This window comes from Falco rusticolus, chromosome 1 (genome assembly GCF_015220075.1).
Source record: "Falco rusticolus isolate bFalRus1 chromosome 1, bFalRus1.pri, whole genome shotgun sequence".
Classification (NCBI taxonomy): domain Eukaryota; kingdom Metazoa; phylum Chordata; class Aves; order Falconiformes; family Falconidae; genus Falco; species Falco rusticolus.
This window is the reverse complement of record NC_051187.1, coordinates 88,026,342-88,039,854: the sequence shown is the minus strand read 5'-3', so window position 1 is coordinate 88,039,854 and position 13,513 is coordinate 88,026,342. Positions and strand designations below refer to the sequence as shown.

Below are 13,513 nucleotides of genomic sequence, written 5' to 3'. Positions count from 1 at the left end.
ACAACCCAACCCCACCACTGGTTGAACAGCCCCTACCACCAGCCAGCGGGTAATTGTTAGGGAGCACAAAAGCCCAAAGAGTTTCCAACATCAGCAACCACAGACAAGTACATCCAAAATAATTTATTTTGGTGAGGTTTCAATTATGCCTCATGGGAACATAATACCGCAAGAGAAAGAAATACTCTAACCCACGGGGAGACGTGGGTTTGGACAATACTGAGAAGAAAAGGCACCAGGAACTGGAACATCGTGCCTGTTTGTTCACTTGTGAAAGACACAGAGGGTAAAATTGTGGACTAAGTGAAAGCAGGAGCAGATTTGTCATGAGTTTCACTGGAAACTAAGATCTGCTCTACGTACTGAGTGTACTTTGTGTGAGGGGGTGGACAGCACCCACAGTAACCTGATGTTGCACAAGCCAACGTGATGCACAAGCCAACGTGATGCACAAGCCAAGGGATCTTCATGCATGGAGCACAGGGAAGGTTATTCTTATTTTAGGTGCTTACCAGACCTGCCTGCAAGAGAGAGATGGATTTCTAGGAGTTACTGCAGATCAGAGTGCTGTCCAGCCTGCTTGGACCTCTCTGTAAGGCACACTAACCCTAGGCTCACATGAGCCCTCCAGGTCTCCTGGGCTGACATCCCACCCAGGGCTGTCCTTCCTCCTGAACACTCACGCTGGAGGGAGGAGAACTGAATCCAAGTTCCACATCTCGCATTTTAACTGGACTGATTTTGCAAGTTAAGGCAGCAACTTTATCTTTTCTTCTTTTCTCTGTTTACTTATATCTGCAGAGGTGAAACAGAAAAAACGAGAAAGATCTGTTAAGATTCACGGTAGATGGGACAGTATGTAACGGAGAAAGGTCTGAGGCCAGCAAATCCCTAATCTGTCCAGTCTGGATTATTTTCAGATTCCTATTATTTCCTGTTTATAGGTTTTTGTGTTTCTTACATCAGATTTCCAGGTAAGGTCTCCAGAAAGTTTTCTGCCTGCCTTGTGTGTGCAGAAGGTCTTCTGTTTTCCCATCTGCAAATGTTCATCGTTTATTAGGAGGAAAACCTCTAGCTTTCCACCTGCTTTGAAATAACACTGTAATTACATGGGTTGACTTCTCTACTCTTTCAGAAGATATTTATTCCAAGGGTCTCATTAAAATCTTAACAAACACGATTTTACCCCCAAAATATTGCCTTTCTGATTGTAGCTCACTTCCGGCTTACAACAAAAAACTCCCTTTTGGGTTAAATATGGCTTTGAGGAATCCACCTTATCCTCCCAGCCTGCAACACGAAACCACACGAAGGAGCCATGAAAGGTTGTCGGCTTCAAGAGAAGTGATGCAAAGCAGCCCAAGAGCAAAGGGCGTGGATGCCAAGGATTAGCATATCGTGTTACGGTGACAGTCCTGAAGATGGCTGGAAAGTCCCTACCAGCTTCGTTCACACTCCTACTGACTTTGATGGTGCAGGATCGTGGCTTTAGTCATTCTCTGGAAGCCTGCCTGCAGGGAAGGCTAAACTGAATTCTAGGGAAATCCCAAGTTTCTCTGACCATGGCAATGCACTGTGCAATGCTGCTTGAAAAAGAAAAACCAAAAAAACCAAGGCATGAAAATTATTTGGTACAAAACCACTGGGATTTCAATGTTTCAAATAAAATCAGTTGGTTCCAGCAATAACTGCCCAGACAGGGGATTTTATGAATGGCCAAAAGAACAAAAGGAAGCTCTGCCTGCTGGATTTAGTAGCCAAATTGCGCTCATAAAAATAATTATTTAGACTCATCAAATTCTCCACACAGGTTCACAGGCTTGCATGGTGCTTTCCGCCCAAAGAAGACTACCGTATTTCTACCCTCCAGATCCTACAATCTGCAAAAAACAAAGAGACAATACTGGGCAGCAGCCAAAAGAAATGAAAGAGCCTCGGAAGACCATTCTCCAGGGACCGCTATTGAATAACACTTTGCGTTTCCATTTAACCATCACAAAGGCGGATTCATTCTGGAAGCAAAGATGTCTCCTTTAGAAGCATCCCCCACCTCCCCAGTAGCCTCTCTGGCTCAGATCTTTGGTGGGCACAGCCGGGAGGTGCACCCATTGCTCTGCCCAGCAAGGATGGAGACTGGCTAAACACTTGGGGTCAGCATCTGAGGTTACGGGGGCTAAATTTGGGATGCAACACTTGGAAAGTGCTCAGCTTGTAGATAATTACTCTCGGAAGCATTTTTGAAGCTATTACAGGGAGGAGAAGCTGGATTTGCTAATGGGAAAAGACCCTCTGCTCCGTGGATGGGAGATGACAGCACCGTGTGTTCAGGTACCCCTCGTACACAGAAATACCTTCTCTGTGGCTATAGTCTGGGTGCACAGCACCTCATGCATCTCTCTGACTTGCCCTGTCTGACCCACACTTCAAAATGAGTGGTTACGAAGAAAACGTTAAGAAATAACATGGAGAATCCCCATATCTCAGCAGCAGGTCAGCATGCTTTACAAAGGGAGGAGAAGAGTTAACAAGAACACAAAAAAACCCAGAAAAACCCTGAAACGCAGGGAGGTGGGTTGAGAGGGGAGAAAAGCACACAGTCCTCCAGATAAGCCTATAGGCAAACCACCTCCGTCATTGACCCTATAGTATCAGAGGGAAAAAAAAAAAACCAAACAATTTAAATGCCACCTTTCCAGGGGAAAATGTTCCGTTAATCAACAGAGAAGGTATTTGCAGCCAGAAAGTTTTTGGGCCAGGAGGGATTAATGCTCCCTATCTGCTGACAGTTCAGCAGCAAACCTAGGTACCTGCAGAGATCAGGGTCTGCCCAGAAGACCACAGAGCCATGTTCTCAGACAAATACAGCCCACTTGGTGCCAACAGTAGCCAGGACGTGATGCCCAGATACCTCAGTGAGGGGCACTGCGTAGTGTTTTTCCCATCAGGGCTTCCCACCAGCAGTGGGGAGCAGGGACAGGTGAACCAGCGAAGTCTTTCTGAACTTAGCAATTAGGGTTCCACATTTCCATGGAACACAAAAGCAATGACATTTGAATTAAACCCCTCCTGCCGTCCCTAAAGGCACCAGCATCACCTTCCCCGAGCCCTGCAGCCCGGCACTTGCTGGGTACCAAACCTCACCATGGGGCCAGCATGCCACAATTATTTTTCCTGTTGCTCAGCTGATGCCAAGTCCTCTGCAAAGTTGCATTTTTCTTTTGTTTACACATTAAAAAAGGGGATTAAAAAAAAAAAAAAAAGAGGTGACCTCCTGCTAACCCCAGCCAGTCTCTGAGAAGCTGCCGCTGCCTTCACCTCCAAATGAACTTTCAGATTATCTCAGACAAGATTCACCTTGCATTGAACTTGTACCCTGTGCGGCAGCACAGTCACGTAACCTTGATTAAACATTACAGCACAACGCAGCTATAAATTTAATGAGCATTATCGGCGCGCTTCCTCCCATCGTCCTGAGGCAGGGGGAGCGATGGAAACGCTGGGAGCCGCTGGGAACCGGCCTGGTGTGCACCGGCACGGTCAGGAGATGGAGAAGCAGCTATCTGAGGGCAGAGGAAGGAGATAGATCTGTGCTGTCCCCCACTCCTCTGCATGCAATGAGTTGCATACAGGCTCTGCAGCAGCTCCCGCAGGAGCAAGAGGCTCCAGGTACCTCTGCGAGCAAAGATGACCCGTGGAGGGCTTGTACGGCTTTCTGCTCAAAAGACCCAAGAAAAAGCAATAAGAAAAGCAACAAGGCGCAATAACGGGTCCGGCAGTCCTTTCACCCAGCAGGAAACCTTTCTTAGGCCATGGCCTCCTAAACTCTGGCTGCCCTTTTCACGCAAAGCACTGCAGCCCATCGCCATCCTGCCATTTATTTTCAAGACACACGTGTGATGGGAGGCAGAGGCAGCTGCCTCTTCATCTCCCAGCTGACACGTAGGGAAAGGGAGAGCTCAGCATCCGTGCTGGCGGCGGCAATTCCTGCCGCAGAGGTCACTCGGCTGGTCGAGGGGAGAGTGTCTGGGCGGCGAAATAGATATGCTCAAGTTCAAGTGCTTGAAATACCTTCCTTTTTTTTTTTTTAAAAAAAAAAAAACCACACTCAAAACTAAACTAATATATCCCCTGCTTTTCATGATAACTTCCTCCTTATCCTCAGCGGTTTTGTTTAGCAGATCTATTGTTCTCAGTGAGCCTTGCCCTGGGGTCCAATTTGACTGTGTTCTCATTTTTCCCCCTATGTAACTGATGCTTATTTCTTTAAGCTCTACTGTAAACAGAAAACACACTGCAGTGCCCTTGCCTGGCTTTGCAGGAGGCAGGCTCAGACCTGGAATTACTTCTTTGGTTTTTCTATATAGGAAATAAAAAGATTGGGCTTGCTTACTTCAAGGATTCAAACACCTGTGGGATGCAGGAGGGCAGCTGAGGTACCTGCGGGTGGTCCAGGCTCGGAGCAGGGACCACGCAGTTCCAGCGCTGGCTCTGCTGCTGCTTCGCTAGATAAATGGCCTTTTTCTGCTTGCAAGGCTGGAAACATGCCACTTTCCTAATTACAGACCTCTTTAATGTACATTAGGAGCAGGGGCTGAGGAGGTAAGCAGCATCATTTGGAGGTGACATGAAGTTCTTCAGGGTGCTCAAGGTGAAAGAGAAAGCCACCAGACAGCAGGCTCCTCCAGACAGGGTGGCACATGGGAATAAATAGAAAATAAAAATAAAATCTTTGCAGAGGGGAACACATCTTGGATTATCTGAGGAACACAACAGAAGCTGGGGTTTTGGGATGGGTGGGTGATGGAGGCACCAACACAGGGCTTTGTGCCTCCCATCCTTTACTTGCCATGGGTTTGGTCCGCACCCAGAAAAATGTCCTTGTCCCAGCAGATAGAAAAGGGGGAGCTTGGTGGGCAGGGGGGCCCAAAAATTGCCTGTACTGCAGCATTAGGGAAACATTTTAAGCAAAATGGGCATTTTTTCCCCCATTTGCTGTCCTCATGGCTCCTCTCTGCCTTGGTTCCTACACCAGCCTCGCAGGAGAATCACAGAATGGTTTAGGTCAGAAAAGACCTTTAAGATCAGCCAGTCCAACCATTAACCAGCACTGCCAAGGCCACCACTGAACCATGTCCCCAAGCACTACAGCCACATGGTTTTTGAACACCCCCAGGGATGATGACACCCCCATCCCCGGGCAGCCTGTGCCAGCGCCTGCCAGCCCTCTCGGTGCAGAATGTTCCCTCACACCCAATCTCACCCTCCCCTGGCGCAACGTGAGGCTGTTTGCTCTCGTCCTGTCGCTGGTTCCTGGGGAGCAGAGACCGACCCCCCTGGCTACAGCCTCCTGCCAGGCCGTTGCAGAGCCACCGGGTCCCCCCCAGCCCCCTTCTCTCCAGGCTGACCCCCCCGCCCCCCCCAGGCTGGTGCCCCAGCCCCTGCCCAGCTCTGGACACGCTCCAGCCCCTCAGTGTCTGTCTGGCCGTGAGGGGCCCAACGCTGAGCCCAGGGTTCGAGGTGCAGAGACTTACCCCAGCACAGCTTGCAGGGGCCTGCCCGAAGAGGACGGATCCAGCATCACTGCAGAAGAAACCGATGACACAGGGGTCTCTGCCCAAGGCAGGGGATGGAGAGGGCAGGGGTGAGACAATGGAGGAGGTGGCCTCAGATGCTGCCAGCTCCCACCACAAAGGTTTGCTCGGGTTTGCAAAGACACCGACTCCCAGAGATGTCCTCCCGAAAAGTGTCGTCGTTCCCCCTATCTAGTGGCATCACCTGCAAAACTAATTTGGCCCATGAAATAACCTGGCAATTTGGGTGGCTGATTATAAGTATTTTTATAAGGCCACAGGATATATATTTCCAGAGTCTGAAATAGTGTTTGGAAAACAGCAAGAGCCATTTAGAGCCATTTAGTGTATTCTACAGAGAGGCAGACGCACAAGCAAATGGATATTTAAAACAGCTGTGAAGACAAGACTGGTAGGAAACATTTGGTTAAAAGCAAACACAGAAATAAAACAACTTTGCAGAAGGTTAGAAATCAGTGAATTTGGTAATGCCTGACTTTGGGAAAAAAATAATTGTATTTCTTTGGCTTGTAGAGACTAATAAATTACCATGGAGAACATAAAAACTGAAGTCCACTATTTCACCTTGTATTTTCCATCCACACTGTAAAAAAGTCTCTTTTTTGGTTGAGTGGATAGCACCAAACTGCCCTCAGGAACTCTGATTAGCATCCTGTAGATGCCAAAGCCACAAAATTGCTGGGCTTCAGCTAATGGCACTGGGTGACTTGATGCTTTTTGGGGGGTTGCATGCTCTAGACTTTCAGGCGAGCCCCAAAAAAAGTGCTTTCAGGAAGAGTTAAAAGAGGAGGATTTAAAATTCACACTCCTGTCAGGTTTGTTTGGGAGTCTGGCCAGCAACCTTTCATCCGACAGAAACTCTTTCCTATTGAGAAAATACTGGAATTATTTGAACTTGTTCCATTTTTGGTGGGTGCAGACCACCAGGTGGGAACTTCAAATTTGCAGGAAAGTAATGTGTAGGAGGAAAAAAAATACAGTGTTCTTGTGCAGAGAGCATGCAACGCTTGTTTCTGGCATCCTGAAAAACCTCCTGAAAATACCCAGGGTGACCAAGTCAAGCTTCCAATTAATTAAAACCCTAAAACCTTGCAGGGCACACTCTCCTGTAACTAAGTACGATGAGATGACGAGGCTGAGCATCAGGAGGGATGCCAAGTGAAGCAGCATTTCATCCTGCTATTGCATCTGCCGGGCTTGCGCTGCAGCCGGGCAGCCCTGGGCACAGTGAGACCCAGCAGGATTTATGGCTATTTGTTGGAGATGAAAAAAAACACCCCAACCTTTGGAGGAATCTGAAAACAAAAGCAAAGGCTTTTCCTTACGCGCTGTCACACTAACCTCTGGATGGCCTTGCACTTATTGTCACAGCCCTGAAAAGGTATAAACAAAGGCAGATTTCGGATGCCAAGAGCTGGGTTAGGAGAGAAAAGAGAGACACCGCTGCTGCGAAATCCCCTTTGCGCTGACATCGAGGGTATAAATCCTGCAAAGAGATGTTTTACGATGTGCACGCAGAGTTATCGCCCTATTAGAAAGCAATTCGTGGGGAAAAAAGGTGATAGCAGACAACGGCGAGGTCCCCGTGGAGCGGGGAATTTGACACCCGTGGCCAGGACGGTGATGGGGAGGCGGTACGAGGCTTTGCGAAGGGCTGGAAAAAATAGCAGAATGTCCCTTTTGGGGTTAAATCTGCTCTTTAAGCATACTTTTAGGGCTGCAAGGAGAGGGTTTGGGGTACAAGTGGTTCCCAGTGGCTGAGCTAGGATCCCAAAAGGCACTGTCCTATTTAAGGACAGGTTGCATGGTGTGTTGCCCAAACCTGATGCTCCCCCAGTCCCACTGATCAACAGCATCTCAAAGGCAGATCTTTTTTGCAAAACTTTGCGATATTTTAGATGTGGCAGGAGAAAACTGCTCTGGTGAGTCTGAAGTAAACACAGAAGGGGGGAAAAAAAGGAGAAAAAATGAAATCGAAAAAAAAAAAGAAAAAGGAAGAGATAAAAAGAAAAAAAAAGAAAAAGAAAAAAGAAAAACTAAAAAGAAAAAGGAAAAAAGAAAAAAGGAAAACAAGAAAAAAGGGGGAACTGTAAGATAGAAAATGAAAACAATAGCAGAGTAATTTCATGTACAAGTAATTTCAGAAGAGGGGGATTTGCCAAAGCAGATAAAAACTCATACTGGAACCCGCATCTGCTTGAGGAACTGTCATCCAGATCTCGGCACCAGACTTCTGGTTCCAGGTCTGACAGACCCATCATCTCCCAACTATTTCAGTGGCCATAGGTGGTGAAAACCCTTCAAAACCAGCAGGACCCTCAAGAATTTGCCCAGCTCCCATGATGTCAGTGCATTCAAGCCCAAACTAAACAGGGCTCAGCTCTAAGTCCAGCCTCAGCACCTTCACTTTGAAGCCAAGCATCCCTTTCCTGGGCAATTTCAGCCCAAAACGATGGGGCTGCCTCAGCCAGGTGCTGGTACTATACAACACCACGCTGTGTGATTTCCTTCTATTGAAAGTGTTCCTTTCTCCTGAGGTTTCTCAGACACCAGGGCTCACCCATAGGTACGGGCATTTCCTTCGCCGCTTTGCTGCCCCATTGCTGCCGCCCGCCCAGCCCAGCAGGCAGGAGCAGGCAGCTGGGCCAAGCCGCCTGCTCGCCCCTTCCTGCCCTCCAACAGCGACGGAAGGATAAAACGACGAATTTGTCTTTATTTACACCAAACTGTTTACTTTCTCCTTTCTTTTTAATTTTATTATTGTTTGATAGGAACATAAAGCAGAAGCCCAGCGGATCAATGCCAGAGGCTCTGACCAAAGGGTTTCTTGAAAACTTCCTTTCGGTTGCTGTAACATTTTTACAGGGTTATGAACTCCTTAAACAAACAGCTGAGGTCATTGTTAGCAAAAAAAAAAAAAAAAAAATTAAAGAAATACAAAAGCTAGACTAATGTTACAGCCAGGGTGGAAGCTGTTCTGCAGAAAAGGGAGCTGAGATAGTGCACAGCAAAATCTATGGCAAAAATATCAAAGAACCGCAAGTCCCACACACGCTTTCCATCTGCCAGTCCAAGCCACACTCTCCCCATTATTAGGATGACAAAATCTGGATTCAGAAGCCCCACGATATTTTGAAGTCTCAACTCCGTTCTAAGGGTTGCTGCCCAGAGAAGAGAAACTTCTGGTGGCACTAATACTGTCCTTTCCAATCTCTTGACAATCACAAGAAAAGAGCGATCCCAGCCCTTTCAGTGCCCAGGAGACACTGCTGGAAGGGCAGCAGATGGTTCTTGTCCTCCATTCAAGCTTACCCAGAAAAACCACCAGCAAAGCGGCATCAGTGTGATAGTAAGTTATCACAGTTACATATCTCACAATAACTTCTATCAGGGATTCAAAAGACTTTTTATTCCCCTAAATCAACACTGATAACCTCTACTTCTTCCTCAACAGGAGGAACTTCACAAGAGCCATATGTCATCCCAAGGACATGTCCAAGCCACTGAGCAGCTCATTTCCCAAGCAAATACCGGCACAAGGTTTCCCACTGGCAGACAGAGATGTTTGCAAGTGCAGGCTTCTGTTGTGGGTGGACGGGATATTTTAATACTTCCCAAGAACTGCAAAGCTTTGGGTCCAGAAGGAAAGAAATTCTGCAGCTGAGTACTTACGAAGAGCTGATCAACGCGAAAATAATTTAACTGGGTTTGTGTGCTATTTGCAGAAGAGGAAGCTGATGTCCTCACCCATCTTCAGCCCAACTCTTTCAGGAGACAGTTATTTCCAGCAGAAACTTCCACCTGCAACCACGCTGATTGCACCCACGGCAGAAGGCACCGTGCAGTTAAAGCACTGAGTGGTAATAAGAAAAAGGGTTTGGAAAAGGAATGGGAAGGAATGCTGATGCTGTTATTATGGGAAGGAAATAAATCACTGACAGGGTATTCATCAAAGCCAGAGGACGCCTAAGTGACCCTATCAAAGGCAATACATGAATATCAAAAAATTTAGACAAAAGGAGAGAACGGGATATAAGCACATTGCAACAGAAAAGGCAAAGAGGCCTCTTAACCTGAAAATTTACAGTCAGAAAGAAGAGTCTGCCTGGCTGTCTCTACACCCAACCTCTTCCCATCTCTTGATCCATATGGGATAGAATTACTCGTACATCCCCGGAGGCAATCGCATGCAGGGTTTCATTTCCAGTTGCCAGCGATACTACAATTTCCACTCAGCAGGATTGCTCTCACCCTCTGGTGAACTTCGTAGTTTTGGAGAACCAGCCTGGAGTCTGCAGTTGCTGTCTCCCCAGAGCTTTGCTGTAAATCATACATGAAGAGCAGGATCCATCCCTATCACAATTCACCCTCGCCTACAGCAGATCCAGCAAAGACAACCCAGAGGTACAACCCCAGGACAAGTTGGGTACACGGCGCTACTTGCACCCCTGAAACCTTCATGCAATGTCAAAACTCCGCAGAGAAATTCCTGTTCACGTGCTGTTGCTCATCCCTCTCTGCTGCTAACAAGCCTCTCTTGAGCCTCATTTTTCATTCCTGCCTTAATGCTTTCTCCCACATTTCTTCCTTGCTTTGAGATTTTCCCCTCTGAACCACTGGCTGTGTCTGATACTCTTTATTCTTTAAAAAGGGCTTGTTTTCTGAACGGCCCAGAACGCCCCCCCCCCCCCCCCCCAGTCTCCCGAGACAGAAGCATGAATAAATTACTCAGTGAATTCAAAAAGAAAGAAAATATTAAAAATAAATAAAAGCCCAGCAAGCTTATGGCACGTGCTGAACTTTCCTCGTGCTCAAATACAAATTTTTCATGACATCTTATCACTTATTTAGTCTGTGAATCCGTGACTTCCTGCATATCGCTGTACTCCACCAACAGACAAGTAACACCTCTGTCCACCTGCACCCTCTGCCAGCCCCAGAGAAGACAGCAAAGCCTCCCGAAAACCCCAGCCCTGCTTGAAAGAAAGCACATCTTAAGAGCTGATCGTACAACCAATCTACAGGGCTACTGAGTTCAGTAAAAATGAAAAGAAAAAAAAAATCTTTGTAGATTGAGAAGATTTAGAACAAAATGTCGGCGGAGATGGAAATCATATGGGTTATTAATCATCTGCCTGCTCAAAGGCTTGCTCTGACGCCTAAAGCAGAAGCAAAAAGGCGATGTGATGGGCAAGAGGGAAAAAACACTGCTTTCAGCAGCCCAGAGAACCTTAGGCTTTTGATATTCTCCTCCTCCTCACCGCAGATGTGTGCAGTGCTAAATATTGCGTCTGTGTCCAACGTTCCCCTGGGAAGGAACCACCAGAAGGGCTCCAGAGGAACTTCTCCTCCTCGTCCTCCTCACCTGAAGCAACCTCACAGCCATGGCTGCTCCATGCAGGGCAGCACAGCTTTCTCACCCTGGAGGGACACAGAAAATCACTGAAGGGGAAAAATATCAGTTTTCTGCAGTCTTTGAGGATGTGTCCGTGTTCCCACTGCAAAACCCTTTGGTGGTGAAGACACCGCACAGGAGAAGCAGCTGCAATGGAGTTTCAAAGAGTATAAAGAAGCCGCGGGAAATACTGCGGCATGGTCGTTGTCATGCATAGGGATGATGTTATTGTGGGTGAGCTAAGCCCTAAAGTGCTCCAGGAAAAAAACAGATGAGCAAATAAAATCCAGCCATGGCTTCAGACATGCTGAAAATTGGCAGTTCCCAAAAAAAAAAAATTTAATTAGACCACATGGGACTTCAGGGTCAAGTAATTTACAGAGTCAACCAGGGGCTCATCAAAAAGACCATGGCCTAAGTCCTAAGCAAGTGTTTCAATTCCAAATTTTCAACACTAAATTAAGCAAGCATGGCTTTATATAAATTTATGTCTTGCGAATGATCAACTTTCATACAAAGACGGGCCAACGCTGCTTGAACCTTAGCCCATCTCTAAAACCCCCTTCCCACTGTATTCTCTGGGTGTAACAAAGCATGAGCTCTCAGCACAGCCCCTCTGTAGGGATAACGTTTGCTGGATTTCTCCTCTTATCCTATTTCCATGAAACCTGTAGTAATTTAATAACCTTCCACCCTTCGTGAAATTTCAGTGAGTTCTTTCGATGGTTTAAAAAGTGTTGGGAGGAGGAGGGGGGGGAAACGCATGGGCAAAACTCGCAGGCGCTGTGATTGCCTGGGTCTTCCTGTCGTTTGGAAAGGATTAGACTAGATAGAGGATTACATTGTATTATGTTATATAATATATATAATTATATATGATTATACATAATATTATATAATGATATGTTATACATTATATGTTTTATATTATATATTACATATTATATACTTATACACAATACACTATACTACATACTATATTACATATTATATAGAATCAAAGAATGGTTTGGGTTGGAAGGGACCTCTAGAAGGCCATCTAGTTCATTCCCGCTGTCACGGGCATGGACATCTTCAACCAGATCAGGTTGCTCAGAGCCCCATCCACCCTGTCCTTAAATGTTTCCAGGGATGGGGCATCTTCAACCTCTCTGAGCAGCCTGTACCAGCATCTCATAAAAAATGCCTCTTTTGTATCTAGTCTAAATCTGCCCTCTTTTAGTTTAAAACCATTACTCCCTGTCCTATCACAACAGGTCCTACCAAAAGCTCCTCTCCAGCTTTCTTGCAGCCCCTTTAGGTACCGGGAGGTGCTCTAAGGTCTCCCCGCAGCCTTCCCTTCTCCAGGCTGAACCCCCCCAACTCTCCCAGCCCGTCCCCACAGCAGAGCTGCTCCAGCCTCTGACCATCCCCGTGGTCCCCTCTGGCCCCGCTCCAACAGCTCCACGTCTCTCCTGTGCTGAGGACCCCCGAGCTGGAGGTAGCGCTGCAGGGGGGTCTCACCAGAGCAGGGCAGAGGGGCAGAGCCCCCTCCCTCGCCCGGCCGGCCACGCTGCAGGGGATGCAGCCCAGGGCACGGGTGGCTCTCTGGGCTGCGAGCGTACAGTGCTGGGTCATGCCCAGCTTCTCATCCAACAGCACCCCAGGTCCTTCTGGGCAGGGCTGCTCTCCATCCCTTCATCCCCAGCCTGCACAGATACTGGGGGATGCCCCAAAGCAGGGGCACAACCTTGCACTTGGCCTTGCTGAACCTCAAGAGGTTCACATGGGCACATTCCTTGAGCTTGTCTGGGTCCCTCTGGATGGCATCCCATCCCCCAGGCATGTCAACTGCACCATTCAGCTTGGTGTCATCTGCAAACCTGCTGAGGGTATGCTCGATCCCTCTATGACACTAATGACAATATTAAACATCTAATATATCCCAGGCAACCTTATGGGTAATTCAGCATCCTTCCTGCCAAGGGGCATCTCAAATAAGAAAAAGAAAAGGTTCAGGATGAAGAGACAATGTAAGAAGCTACAGCTGTGGGAGAAAGCAAGAAATAGAGGGCACAGAGTGTCTTCAGCTCAGGATTTAAAAAAAATAATCAGGGTGAGAGGATTACGGAGTGTGTGCCGGGGGAACTGGTACACACCGCATGGGAGAGGAAGCACAGGCGGTTCCCTGGGGGCTTAAGAAGCAGCAGACAGTTTATTAAGAGAACTGAGAAGGATGCTGCTGTACCTAGACCTGTTGCCACAGCCACGGACTTCAGCCACTGAAAGGATTAAATGGAGACAGATTTACTGCAATAATTAATATTAATTAAGATCTAGGCTCAGAAACTGAATGGATTTCTTTTTTTTTTTTAGTAATAGCTTAGTTGGAAACAGCAGCTAAAAAAAAAAAAGCAAAATCCCTAATTTATCTCAAATCCATGTACAAAAGCCATTTAACTCTGGGAAACTGAGCAAGTCTGGAGCTATGAGCATAGTTTAAAGCCGATAAAGATCTGACCCATCCTTTGTGGTTTATAGAGTTTGA

The 13,513-nt window shown here is 47.1% G+C and overlaps 1 protein-coding gene across 6 annotated transcripts in view; it reads right to left on the bottom strand.

Moving 5' to 3' along the window:
• The window catches only part of EXOC6B (exocyst complex component 6B), a 306,436-nt gene that overhangs the window by 12,976 nt on the left and 279,947 nt on the right, over positions 1–13,513 (bottom strand). The window contains exon 22 of one of the 6 annotated variants that reach the window (XM_037388297.1): positions 140–795. The exons of the other annotated variants lie outside the window; for them this stretch is intronic. Within the exon in view, the coding sequence (XP_037244194.1) occupies positions 790–795 (6 nt within the window). The 3' untranslated portion in view covers positions 140–789. Of the gene's footprint in view, positions 1–139; positions 796–13,513 lie in introns of those variants that run through there. 6 annotated transcript variants of the gene reach the window in all.